This window comes from Lepisosteus platostomus, chromosome 2 (genome assembly GCF_059453375.1).
Source record: "Lepisosteus platostomus isolate fLepPlt1 chromosome 2, fLepPlt1.hap1, whole genome shotgun sequence".
NCBI classification, from domain to species: domain Eukaryota; kingdom Metazoa; phylum Chordata; class Actinopteri; order Semionotiformes; family Lepisosteidae; genus Lepisosteus; species Lepisosteus platostomus.
In genome coordinates this window covers 14,896,839-14,911,307 of record NC_142612.1, presented here as the reverse complement: position 1 = coordinate 14,911,307, position 14,469 = coordinate 14,896,839, and the positions used below count along the sequence as shown (strand labels likewise).

At 42.8% G+C, this 14,469-nt stretch overlaps 1 protein-coding gene across 10 annotated transcripts in view; it reads right to left on the bottom strand.

Moving 5' to 3' along the window:
- The window catches only part of shroom2a (shroom family member 2a), an 83,863-nt gene that overhangs the window by 19,611 nt on the left and 49,783 nt on the right, over nt 1-14,469 (bottom strand). For 6 of the 10 annotated variants that reach the window (XM_088599758.1, XM_088599744.1, XM_088599749.1 and 3 more), the window contains 5 exons: nt 9,927-10,028; nt 9,190-9,207; nt 6,401-6,523; nt 3,095-5,747; nt 1,443-1,540 (listed from right to left, as the gene is read on the bottom strand). In XM_088599758.1, coding sequence (XP_088455884.1) covers nt 1,443-1,540; nt 3,095-5,747; nt 6,401-6,523; nt 9,190-9,207; nt 9,927-10,028 — 2,994 coding nt within the window. The remainder of the gene's footprint in view (nt 1-1,442; nt 1,541-3,094; nt 5,748-6,400; nt 6,524-9,189; nt 9,208-9,926; nt 10,029-14,469) is intronic. The other 4 variants (XM_088599766.1, XM_088599798.1, XM_088599816.1 and 1 more) reach the window with 2 other exon arrangements.

Below are 14,469 nucleotides of genomic sequence, written 5' to 3'. Positions count from 1 at the left end.
GCATTTTTTTCGCATTCCTCGAACAAGTATATAATAGCAGATCTGCCATATCTGCAAAATCGCTTAAAACTAAATGTGCTCATTGAGGATTCGGGGGAAAAAAATACATTGTTATTGCAGCCATCGGCATAGCTGAAATATCAGCTGTGGTGGAGGAGAGGGAGACACTAAGGCAAGCTCCCACAACCACAATTCTTACTTTATTTTAAACACAAACAGAAAAACACGACCAAAGTTAAAGAAAAATGCAAGGTATTCCTGTTTTGCAATTCATGGATTTTTAGGTAGCCTCTCCCTGTCACACCTATGTAACCTAGCTAAACTAGGATACCTTATTTCAAAGTCAAAACCTCCCCAAATAATAAGAATTTGACTTCCAGGCAAATACTTGAAGGCTACAGTTTTTTTAATTAATACTACTGCAAAGACACTTACACTAAACCACTCCTAGATCTAAAGGACTGCTTATAACAATATAAATGATGCTCTTTACCCTCTGAAACCCCCAAGATAAGTTAAAATACAAGTTAAAAGATATAAGTTAAAAACCTCACACTGTAAAATTCAGCACTAAATAACTTATGACCTCTCTCCCTGGTGCATTTCAGTCAATTATACACTCATTGGTTTGCCCTCCTAAACAGTATTAGTTACTGTACTTCCTCTGTGTACAGGCACAGCTGTCGCTGTATGGCTTTAACCCATTAAATGTACTTTTTTTTTCTGTGAGAGAAAGAGCAGATCAAAGATGGCTTTCTTTTTACAACTGGGCCTGAGCCTTAGGGCTGTTATGAGCGGCTGGACAATAAAGAATGTGCTGTTTCGCCCAGGCAAGTACAAAGTGCCAGTGTAGGCGTTTTGTTCTCTGGCTGGCAGTCGTCATAAAGCTTTCCTCACAAAATGAAAACCAACACAAAAAAAAAAAATCACCTTCTTTTAGAACTTACCTTTTAAGCTACAGTGCATTTAACCACACTGTACCCAAATAAATACATGAATCATCCCCTTTCACATTTTCTACATACGCAGAGGCATTTCATGATCACAGCACACTGAACAGTGCATTAACAACACAAACAGCACAAAGGAAGGATTCCACTGATAACAGCACAGCCAGACCATGTTTCTAAAAAGTAATCATCCCTACATTATTATTCTATTTAAAATAAACATTAGGAATTATTTTAAATAAGGTATACAAACATGCTTAAAATCTTAATGCCACAGCCTGTGCTCCTTATGCAAAAACGCTGGAGCCACCACTTCTGGAGTTAACCAACTGTAAATACGTAGCCTAAGCTGTGTAACCCCACCACATTCAGGTATTAGCACAGCACGAACTGCAGAGATACAAGCTGCAAACAGTAAGCATTCACCTCTCTTAAGAAGCAGAAGCTTCAAACAACCTTAACGCAACGTCAGTTGATCAAAAAGAGCTTTACCTTGTAGAAGGAGGTTCGGCGTCAGAGTTTTTACAGCCAGACGGGTTCTGCTGTCTCTGAGAATAATCCTCCTTCTTCCTTCCTTGCACAGGGACATTCTGAAAAGCATTTAGAACAGAACACTTTCTAATGACAGACTAGAAGAGTTTCCAACCGAAAGAAAATCTGTAATTATCAAAACTTCTATTTGAGGGCTTGGTCGGCTGGACCGAGATGTAAATCTCATCACGGTCCTATTTTGCCTCTAGACTTACCAAAAGTTAAGACATTTTCAAGTTAGTACTCAGCTCATAAAACCTCTTCCTTTTTTTTCCCCCAATCTCTGGGTGTGTCTGAATTAGCTTGGATTAATGTTTGACTAAGCCTCTATGTTTCTTTAAATTTCTATTACTCACATATCCTGCCTGTCTAAACATGGTTTAAAATGTCACTACTGACTATAATTGATTGGATCCTGTAAAAGCTACACAGATAAGCTCTGCAATTTATTGTATGAATGAATAATGGTTCTCTAAATTTGTTAAAAAATACAAATACAACATTAAGTGAAGTTTACCAAAAGCTACTAAAAATGTTAAAAATGTAATTTTAGTTTTTAATGACTCATAAAGCATTTTACTTAATGTTGTACATACGTTTTCAAAGGGTTCATATGTGAAATTATTATAAAGTATTGAATTCAAACAAGAACTTGTATCTAGATGCTGAGGGTGTGTAGATCATTTCCATGTTACTACAATGCTGTGTGACCAGTTTTATTGTAATAAACACAGCAATACTGAGTGTTCAACCAGATATTCATTGTCTAGTCTTCACCAACACTCTAAAAATGCATTTTATTATTTTGTTTTTTATTTATTTCACTCGCATTCTGCTGGGTTTCCAAAAGAAATCATCCAACTGTATTGTTCTTCCCAAATTTAAATAGTTTTGAAAGGCACATAGGGAAAATTTTTGGGATACTACTTTAATACAATCGTGTTTACAGATTTGAATTTAGGGATTTAATCTGTCCTTCCAAGCTTCATTTTTTTCCCTTGAAAGCTTCCCTAACCGCAGATGACTAATTCAAGGGTAGCAGAAGAAATACTGCCAAATTGTGCCCAACCTGGTATTTTCTGTGACAGCTGGGGTAATTATCATCATTCTTTGTTGTTTTGATTAAAGATCTACTGCAAATTTACAAATATGGTACAAAATAAGAAGCTGAGCAAACATGGACATCGGCTTGATTTTGATAAGTTATACTAGGGAAAAGCACAGCTGCTCATAAAAAATGCTTTGGAAAAAGAATGGTTAGTTGTGGCAAGTTATACATGGAAATACCAGACTAATACAGCTGTGTTTCAGATTAATGCAAGCTTTTTCTCTTTGGCTTCAAAGCCGGTATATTAATTTATTTTTTCTGCAACGTCTTACAAATAAATCAGAACAGAGAGACGGATCAGACTTTTAATTTACGAAGCAGAAAATAGAACCATTTCCCGATAGCTGAGTCAGAAAACTGTCTCGCACAATCTTAGCTTTTGGAAAAGCAAAAAGTTCTAAATATTTCAAATAACTGTATGCTTTTATTCTCCCTGACTTTGTCCTTTTTATAATGATTGAACAAGCATTTGACATGAGGATGCAAACATTTTGTGCGCTCTGACCTGTCCGTGGAAATCGGCCGATGGAGACGATCTGGACCTCTCGTGGATATAAGAAATTTTCTCTTCCATCCCTGAATCCAGGATGTTGTCGGCTGAGTGGTACCTCCCTGAAGGTCTCGCTTCCGAGAGCTTCCTCTGCTCATTCCACGTGGCTTCATACTCTGCAAAAGTGCCTAATCGCTGCTGTTCCAGCATTATATACCTTTCCGTGGCCCTTGCACGGACATTATAGCCACCCTGATCCTCCTCCAGAGCGCCCAATGAGCAGCCATAGCCCAACGAAGCAGCACGTGACCTCTGCTCGTGCCACGACTCCTCCGTCTCGCCTTGGTGCGACTTCCTGGAGAGCCTCCCTTCGCCGTGTTCTTCGCAGGAGCTCTGCAGCGCTGGTCTCGAGAGCGGTTTAGGGAAGGCAGACTTGGACGTGCCCTCAAAGAACTTGCAGCGATCCGCGAACGACGTGGCCTTGTCCGGATAAGGATGAGTCTTTGTCACTCCTACCTCGTTTATCTTATCTGGCTCCGAGTACGATCTTACCTTTTGCTCTGCCGTGAAGCGCTTTCTGCCTCCGATTCGGGATACCTGGGCAGCACCGCTTCCCGTGGCAGAGCTAGCTCTGCTCCGTGGGGCCTCGGAGGAGCTGAGCGTGGGGTTGACGTCTTTACGTGCAAGAGCAGAGGACGAGTAGGTGGTCAAGGCATCCGGTACCGGAAGTTCAAGTAGCACAGGTTCCAGATCTCTCCGCTTGAAAGATGTAGCTCTGAGGACTCTGGCCTGAGCTTCTTTCAGGTGATCTTTGTAGGTGCTGGAGAAGGAGCCATCAGAGGACGAGGTGGAGCTCTCCGTCGACTCGCCCTTCCAGACCTCTGCATCTTCTTCGGCTTCACTGGGACCCGTCAGGGTGGCGGAGCTTTTGCTCTTCTGCAGCTGAGCTCGTTTCATCTGGATTTCATTGCGTAAAGTGGTGGCGTAGCGGTCACTACGCCTCACCTGTTTCGCGGTAAGAGGGTCGACAGCCTCTTGCCGGGCACAGCCGCTCTGAGGTTCTGAAGGGTGGCCAGCTGTACTCAGGCTCTCTTGAGCCAGAGAGTGAAGCATCGGCGTTTTCTGCGGACTGATCTTCTCCTCCCCTTCAGTCAACCATAGTTCTTTCTGTTGGTCTGTTTGCTGGATGCCCCCATACTTCTTCAGGTCATCATGCTTGTTGGGAGGATAGCTCATGTAATTAACTTCCATATTATATACATTGTTCCTCTTGTGCCCCCCCCTATCCTCGACATTAGATTTCACTGCTGGGGTGTCTTGTACAGCAGCTGAAATTGACCTGTCATGAACATTCTCTTGTTTATAATACCCATTACTGTCCTTGATATCGGGATGAGGCTGCTGCTGTTGAGGTAGTAGGCACTTGGCCTTGCTGACCTTTTGAGCACCTGAAAAACTCTTTTCACTTAACACAGCAGCTGACTCGATCCCTGTGCTGCCTTTCCAGCCCTCCACCTTCACCAGCGATGCCTGAGAAACAGTCTGGGCAGGCTGCCTAGCTGTAATGCAGTAATATCGACTATGCCCAGTGCCCTCCATATTTTGATCCATAGGAGGACTGGATAAGGAAGTACTAGAAGTCCTCACCTGAGCCTGATTATAGTGCTGACTGAAGCTGTCAGTAGGCAGCTCTTGCATGCTGCTGTAGTAGTTGCCTACATTCTGCTGCTTTGGTACAGAGGTTGATCGAGGTTGCTGATACAAGGCGCTTTCATCGCTGTACTGGCGTTGGTGGTAGGGCACATAGTTGTACGGATTTTGCCCTGCCCGAATGTCTGTGCTTGACAAGGAGAATGACTTGTTTGCATTCAACTGGTTGTTGTTGTAGCTGTCCAGTGAAATGTAAGGAGGGAGGGTTTCGTTCTTGGGAGAGGGGTTATAATTCCGCCTGGCCTCGTGTCCTCTTTCATTGGCACGGTAGGCTTTCTGTTGGCTTTCACTCAGTTCACCAGACACCCAGTCCCCCGATCTGGCCTGAGGCTTCTGCAGGTTATGAGGGTAAGAGGGTGTCTCGGCTGTCTCCGAGTAAGGGACCGCCAGTCCCTTCTCGTGAACTTTAGTTGCCACAAAGCTGTCACTGCGCACCGGCGGAGGAGGCGGGGGAGGCGAGGGGCTGCGCTTCTTCTTCTCGGGGATGTGCCACACGGGGCCGAAGCTGGACCTCCCCGAGCTGGAATACCGGGACCCGGGCTGCTCGTCCGTCCGGGGGCTCTCCCGGCCTCCAGTCCCGGCGGGCAGCTGCAGATACCCCTGCCGGTCATCGCTCAGGCTCTGGCTGTGCCTCCCATTGCTGTGCCTGCCCGCGTCCCACTGGCCCACCTTGTGCAGCATGTTCTCCGTGGAGGCGGCGTTGCTCTTGGACAGGGTGTAGTCCGGGGTGCTGGAGCTGGTGGAGAAGGAGCTGTAGGCCGAATCTCTCTTGTTGCCATGGCCGCTGCCCCCCAGGTGGTCGATGCTGGTGTTGGACTTGGCCGGGGACAGGCGGCCGGGCGGGTAGGGGTGGGAGGAGTGCTCTAGGCTGTCCATGCTGCCAAGGGAGCTGAACTGATCTGACGCACGCCGAAGGTTCGGCTGATCCCATGAGCCGGTGAGGTCATGTGAAGATGAGCTAAAAAGCACATACAGACAGCGTTAAAGAGAAGCGGTCAGTCAAAAGGAGATACCTGTAAGATCGTCTTCTTCCCAGGTTGGAAACAACATTCTTGGCCAGGGAATGAACTAATATTAGGAGAAAAAAATATATATCTAGTTGATTCTCGACATACAAGTAACAGAGGCAATGACAATGGGAATTCTAGCAAAAGTGACCAAGGAATAGAAGAAGTATCTTTATTCAACAAGTCATTACCAGTGAAGCCCAAGAATCGTTAAAATGCAGCCTTACTCACACTGTAAAAATTCTTAGATGAATGAGTCCGTTAAACAATGTTGAATAAATGGTGGAATTACATTCCTATTCTTTGACATTGATACCTGGCACACAAATTTAAGCTACCAAGTCAGAAGACATGGCAAAAATCATTTTGACACAAGTCATCATTTCACATCTCATTCGTAACACATTAGAAGAAAACTCACGAATTATTTTAAATGAAAAAAAAGGACTTAATTTACAAGCTGCAACTTTTACCCTTCACTACCTTTAAAATTCCACATTAAAATATCAGAAGGGGAAGACAGTGCAGGTGCTGGGGATTGCTTCCATCGTGGTGCCCAGGTGACATGGCCACACTCGTTGCTGGGAAACGCAGGCCAACTCACCTTGCATCGTATCTCGTGTGCCAGACAGTTGTGGGTGTTAATTGTGTTTTTGCAGCTTCTGATTGGTTCTCTGTGAACTTGGTCGAGTGCCAGGAGTGGGGCCTGCTTACCGGTTCATTCCTCCTAGAAAGAGACAACAAGTAGCACATGATTATCGAGAGACCGAAAGATAACCTGCAGTGCGACTGGCCTGCAGTCACGTACGTAAATGTGTATACCTCCCTGCAATCCTTGTAAACATTTAACAATCGCAGCGATCCTTTTCAAAAACAACCAAAGATATGAATAGACCACAATTCAAATTTTCACTCAAGAAAGACATCAGCACAAAATACAGTCTTAATATAGTGTTTAACCTTGCTGGTGAAAAGTGATTTATTCAAATCTATAATTTGATTGCCTGTTTTGTCATCAGCATGCTTTAGTAATGAAGAGAAGTGGACAGCATGTCAGAAAAATGAAGAATATAGCTAATAACGAAGTGATGTGGTTTTAGAGGGGTTTCTCCAATAGGTCACATTTCCTCTTTGTGATTCCATGTCCTAGAGGATGATTGTATTAATTCCCCAAAACATTTTGTATTGTGTGCCGGATAATCGCACATCAGTTCTCTTCAATGCGCCCCAGTCAGCAAAGTATTTGCTGCAATCACTGTTAAAGCTGAGTGCCAGACTTGAATACAACTGGCGATGCTGGGAGGATCCAGGCCTGCGCATTATAAAACTGAAACAAAACAAACAACACCAGCATAACAAAAAAAGAATATTTAGTTACCCACAGTCACCAAAGCTGGCTTTTTCAGACAGAACTGTGGTTGTGTGTGGACCCTCAGTTTCTGTTCTCCACCTGCATTCACCTTGAGCACATTTCCTTCACACCATGGCTGCCTGTACACACTGGCCAAGCCTTGCCTGTACCCCGCAGTGAAACTGCTTTGTGTGCCACAGCAGGAACACTGTTGCTCTAGAGGTTGCTGTCTTGACAGGAGGCGATGATGAAAGGTATATTTTTACGTAGCTCATCTGAGGGCCACATCATTGGGACTGACTACATTTTGGCCACTTCTGTAGCATCACAGCTAACATCCATCCATTTTCTAACCCAGTGTGTGTTTGTGGGGGAGCTGGAGCCTATCCCAGCAAGCAATGGGTGCGAGCCAGCCCCTGGACAGGACCATCACAGGGCAGGTATGCCGTACAGACACAGACACTCACAGCCAGGGCCAGTTTTATCAGCATGCTTTTGGACTGTAGGTGGAAACCAGAACACCTGGAGGACTCCCATGTGGACAAGGGGAGAGTACAAACTCCACACAGACAGCACCCCAGGTCCAGAATAGAGCACATGGCCCCAGCGTGGCAAGCGGCCCAGCTCCACTCTACCACCTTCACAGCTAATGAATTTATGGAAAACAATTACACAATCATTTTACTTGTCTTACTGTTGAATATAACCTGTTGTCTCAGCAATGATAAATACAATTCCCTTAACTTGTTTTAATTCTGTAAAACATAATTATGTACATACATTGCTAATGCAGAATGCTTCTTCTTAAAAGCATATACTTTATATACAGAGATATACTGTTGCATTTTCACCAAGTCTTACGTTCCCAACAAGGTATGAAAGTATAGTGTTTTTTATATTTTAAGTACCGAGCAATTACGCTTACTGATTGAATAAGATTGTTCTTTGATATAACAAAATAGAGAGCTCAAGTCATGCGATTTCACCAAAACACCAATGTTGGATATTTTAGTTGAGCTCAAACTGCTAGAATGAGTGAAGGATGTACAGCTATTCAAGAAGAAATTAATTTAATTAAAACTAGAACAGTGAAAGTTATGACCAGGCCTCATGTGAGTAATGAACATTGCTATCGGCTCTATTGGATATGAAGTGCGTGAGATAAGATGCCTGCAGAATGAGATGTTCCGCAGATTACGTTACAGCAATCAGGAAAATGGCTCTAACAGAGAGATCACATCCTGGATCACATCCTGGAACTCTACACACAAGCCCAGGACTCTCACATCTTCTGATCCACAGGAGTATAATATTCAAACTTCAGCAGCTATCTGATAAACCAGCAGCGATGACTGGAGTTCAACATTGGTGTGAAAATTACCTGCATGCTTAGAAAATTACAGGACTAAAATGTTGCTGTTTTATTCATATAGTATTTGCCCAGACGTGACAGAAAACCACATCTGGAGATGTAATGGTGAACAGATGGTACCTTGTTGTACCTGTTGCCTTGTTCAACCCACTAGTTGGCAGTGAAACTTTTTTGCAGATTGAGAGCCACATTACTGCTTAAACCGAGCAGAGAGTTCTCTGTTCCTGCCGGCTGCTTCAAAAGTGTTCATTTTCAACCAGGACAATGCAAGACCACATAGTACTAGGATTACAGTCATATGGTTTCAAGAAAACAGACCTTCCAAAAGGAGTCTATCCAAAGGCTGATCAGGTCTGTGCGTCTATGATACTGTAACTGAATTAATACTTTAGGACCTCCTTCCTGACACTGACTTTGACATTTTGTCATTGTGTCATTTCAATATCTGTGTTTAAAATATGTAATTCAATCCATCATACTTGAGTGTTTTGTAGATCAGTATATATTTTCAAATCTCTAGATAATATCCAAGTTCCAGAACATTAGTATTGTTAATATACAAGCACACATGTACACCATCACACAAACACTGACCATCTTAAGACGTCTTTAAAGCATATGATTGGAGCTAAGAATGCAGAAATGCAAACGGAGAACACAGAAAACCTACCCTTTGAAGCGACTCTTTCTGTTATGCATGTTTGAATAGAAAAAAAAACATACAAAAAACATTAATTCAAATGAAGAACAGAAAGCCAGTACCATTTTTTTCAGACATGGCCTTAAAAAATAGATCACGTTGAAATCTCCACAGGTTCAGAAGAATTAACTGCAATTAACTAGAACAAATCTCTTCCATTTATGTTGGTCACTGTAGGCCGCAGAGTAAAATAAAAAAACAAACAAACATTGATTTCCACTACAAAGTTTTCTCTTTACCCCCGTTGGTGACACACTGTCCATCAGGGAAGCAAGTATTCAAAACAATTTGCGTTTGAGTCTCAGAAGAGAGATGGCTTTTGTTTTTTCTGTGGAGCACCAAACACCCTGGTGTTTCCACGCATTCCGAAGGAAACTAGTCTAACATGGAATGGGTCTGTTACTTTTATCTCTGCAGTGATCATTTAACTTTGGAAAGGCAAAAAAAACCTGGAAGCCTAGGAGAAAATGGGAGAAAAAGGCATAGTCAGCACTGGCTACACACTGAACAATTCACATTGAGTACGAAGCCAGGAACACTGAGACACGAACGAGGCACTACCACAAGGTATGGGATGCACATGACTGGTATGATGGCGAGTATGATATCACTACGCAGCAGAGAGCATGGGGTGACAGATATGACTGCGGATATGAGCCGAGGGGTGGGGTTGGTGTGGCAGAGATCTGGTTATGCCGATACCATACCTCATGGAGCTTCGCAAAATCTTCGTGAGAAAGCTCCTGGCCACGTGAACATCGCTCTCTGATGGCATTTTCTGTGCTACAATATCCACCATTTTCATCTTCCTGGGTAACAGGGAGGAGGAACACACAGTGGATTACTCAGGTTTATGATGCTGGGTGTTGGGGACTAGGGCACTCGGTGTACAGCCCTGAATGGGCAGTCGGCCGCGTCGGCTGAGAACGGCACCAGCCTACACAGGAGAGCCGACCCCAGCCTGAGAGCACTGGGGCCTCCCATTAACTGCAGCCAATGAGGCTGGAAGTCCGCGTTATTCCCTTGCAGAAATAGACAAGATGGAAAAAACACAAAACACATCGGTTCATGTGCTAAAAGGTAGAGAGGAGTTGTACACGTGACTAGTAACTGTCTATGTCTTTACTAAATCTTAAACATCTTCATTAGGTTCAAAATATGGCTAGGAAGAGAAGCATATTTCTTCAAACGATTCAGTATCTGATTGGTGGTTGCCAAATGAGTACATAATATGTTGCCAAATAAGGTAAATAACATATGGTGTTTACCATAAATAAGTGATATTTCCCACAGTGTCTTATTCATTTTTACCTCAAAAAAATTAGGAAGTCTTAAAATAAGTTTTTTTTAATCTATTCCTCCCCCCCCAACTAATTTCAGCTTCTAAAGGTGTAAAGCACCCCCCTCAGCAGAAAGCCCTCATTCTTCAGTGCCTGATCTCCCATTGATTCAGGAAAGCAGGCTGGCTTGAACATTTCCAAAAGTTAATGAGTCCTTATGCCTTAACAGACAAAACGCTGTGGGGTCTAGCTGCTGCATGAAGAGGTAATTGCAGGACCGCACCGCAGTACACTGCACCTGGTGCATTATTTCAAGAAAAGCTGGGGAAATAAAAGGCTTAATTCCACATTTTCTTTTTTTTTTACAGTCCATGTGGCATTTGGCATTTGAACCCAGGTCCACAGCACTGCGAGAGGAAGCGTCGCTTTCCACCTTGAAATTCTTTGAGACAAAAGGCGCTATATCATAATTGAAAGATGTGTGGACAGAATAGGCTCCTATTCTCTTAGCAGAGCAGACAGAAGAATCGGATTTCATGATGTAAATTCCAGATCATTACAATCATACCACGTTCCGTGTATTTGGAAACATTTAACTTCAGGTGTGACAGAACGAGTGAGAAGCATGGCTTCATGCAAGAAATTAACTACTATCACCTCACTGGGCAGAACGCAAGCTAGACGGGCCGGATACCTTGCTCTGGTTAGCAGGCTTTCATTATCTGGGTAGCAATTACAGATTCAAATCTTGAAAAACTCAAAAGATTTGGCAGTATTTTTCAAAATAATACAGCGACATTTTAAACTGATCAGAAAATGTTCTGTATGGATGAAAGAACACAGCTTTATCATATTTAGTACATTATATTCTACTATTTGAATATTGGATGCAGCCTACCATACAAGGGAAGCTCAAATGAATACATACCCTCTTGACAGAGCAGGCAGTATTTCCGCCCTCACTGCAACTTTCATCCCACATTTACTATGACATTGCCCAGTACAGAAAGCAAGGTGCATTACAAACACTATCAGAAACAAAGGAAAGGAAGGATAGTACATTCAGAAAATCAGAAAGCGGAAGCACTGACAGCACAGAACAGAAAAAAAACCGAGGAGAACACACAAGTGTTGATAAACCTTATGAAATACTTTCTGCGCATGAAAAGAGTAGGGGTGTAACCCCGGCATCCTGGCTAAATTTCCCCATCGGCCTTTATCAATCATGGCCTCCTAACAATCCCCCTCTGTGAATTGGCTTCATTACTCTGTTCCCCTCCCCACTGCTATCTGATGTGTGGTGAGCGTTCTGGCGCACTATGGCTGCCGTCGCATCATCCAGGTGGATGCTGCACATTGGTGGTGGTGGAGGGGAGTCCCCATTACCTGTAAAGCGCTTTGAGTGGAGTGTCCAGAAAAAGCTCTATATAAGTGTAAGCAATTATTATTATTATTATTATTATTATTATAATTTTTATTTAAAGCACCTTCCACCCGGGCTCGGTTTAACACTCCGGCCTCGCTCTGCTGTCACACACGCGTGGTGACCTCGGCGTACCACCTCACGCCTTTTCACTGCAAACTGTGAGTAACCCCCACTGCAATCATGCCAGGGGGGGCACCCAAGCAGTTTGACTATTTACAACGGATTTGTTTTATGGAACAGTCCAGTATTGGGTACTGAAATGTACAAATGTCCTCCAATGTTTAGGGTCCTGCATTTTTTAAATGTATGCTATATTTGTGTTGAATTATTCCTATTTTAAAACTTATTCATCCAATCATCAATAATACTTTTAGCATTGTCCATGTTTTTTAAACGTTCTTTCTTTTTCCATCTCTATCTCAGGGACTGCAAGCTGCTGCTGCTGCTACCCTCCCTTGCTCCCTACCCCTCACCGTGATCAGATCACACACACACACACACACACCCCCGTTAACCATTCCTTCCTCACTACAGTATCCAATCCAATAATGGCTTTATCCAATGCAGGACTGTGGGGGAGCCGATCTCTGCAAGCAGGGGAAGCAAGGCAGGGTACACCCCAGACGTGACGCACACAGACGCTCACACACTCTCACCAGCGCTAAATCTCCCAGGGGCTCAGGAACCTACCAGCATGTCTTTGGACTGTGGGAGGAAACCCGTGCCAACACAGGGAGAACATACAGACTCCACACAGACAGCACCCCGGGTCCAAAATTGAACCCAGGTCCACGGCGCTGCGAGTAGAAGCGTCGCTTCCACCTTGAAATTCTTTGAGACAAAAGGCGCTATATAATAAATGAAAGAAAGTGTTGTCAATAATTCTTATTCTTCTCTGAAGTATCCATTCTACAACAATGTATTTTAAAATGGTAACTAATGCAAATTCAGCTCTACACAAGAGTGTTTTCTTTATATTTTGGTCTTTTTTAGCCAGTAGTATTTTGAAATATAGAAACACAGGCTGGCATGAAAAAATGTTGATGGGACTTTTTGAAAAACATGACATCAAATGGGGAATTAAGGGTCTGAAAGATAACATACACTTCAGTTACTAAGTTAAAAGTGAACACATATATATATAAAAGCTAGGCTCATGGGATAGGCTAGGACAGCTAACAAACTACTCAAATTTTAGTATTAAAATAAGCAAATAATAAGCAAATCAGCTGAAGCAAAGTGTGTTACCAGCTAGAACGTATTTCAAAGCCTGAATTACGGAAAATTACTGACGGCATAAATCATAGAGGGTATAAACAGCAGCAGTAAAAGCTCACTACTCAAGTCAAGAATTTTTGCAAGATCACAATATTTGCAAGTTAATAAATCAAAATGAGTTTATGGATCCGATGCTTTTGAACGGTTTAAGACCAGTGGTATACAAATGCCCCCTTGTGGCAGATCATGTTAATAAAAACTTGATCTAAGCTTTTGTTTAGACACACGCCTACAAAAGGTAAAATCACCATTTGCACTAACAGTGTTTCTCCAAACACAATTTATGTACGTAAAAACTGTATCATAACAGGATAATAATAAATAGCGTGTAAAAAAGTTCCATTTTACTGTTTTTCAAAAGATTTTGAAAAATGATTTTTCTTCTGTGAATGATGTTTCTTTTGCTTTCGCTTGCTTCCCAGTACTGGAGTGAGCTACAGCCTTACGGCACCTGCGTAGGGCTCAATTGTCAAGCCCCCACCTGCGGTCAATCAGCTCTCTAACTCCAACCCACAATAACTTACATTGTGCCACATCAGTGGTTTTGCTTTTTGAGCTGGGAATGCACCTCGCTAATTGCATCTTCCTGGTAAACATGGAATACTAAAGGGTGTTTACATTTCCATTCGGTACGAACACTGTCTACACTTTCTTTTAGGTATTTAATTGTGTGTGCCATTTGAAGAGGTTTTCCAGTTTTGCAGCAGCCTATAGAATGATGAGCATTGCCCTAATTTGCCCTGTCCCTAATTTTAACATATACAACACAGTGCCATTGACTGTTTGATAATCATCTTATTAATTTACTTTTACCATGTTGCACTTGGATGGCTTTTCCTTGCATTAAAACTGGAGAAGATGATGTTATAAATAATAATAAAAATATTAGATAATATTTTTAAGTGGAGACGCATCTTCTCCTTTAGCAGGTTTTCTGTAGCCAATCAGGGATATTTAAAACTGCTTGCCTCCTTAATCATGCAAATGCTAAAAACACAGCATGTTTGCCTCACATGGCGCTTGCAATTGAGATGCAAATGGGCTCTTTTCAACAGCTCTATCGTCAGGGCTACAGCTGTGCAGCCAGAGATATTCCAAGGCAGTCGAGCTAATGCAGCAGGGAGGGGAACAGCCTCTGCTGACCTCCTGCTCTTTAGGTTAGTAGTCAGTTGGTTCTCAAAAAAATTGGAAAGATTAACAAGTGATCGTGCTCCACACATTCATGCACTATCCAGAACCAGCCAGGGTTTCTAAAATGTGGTGAAA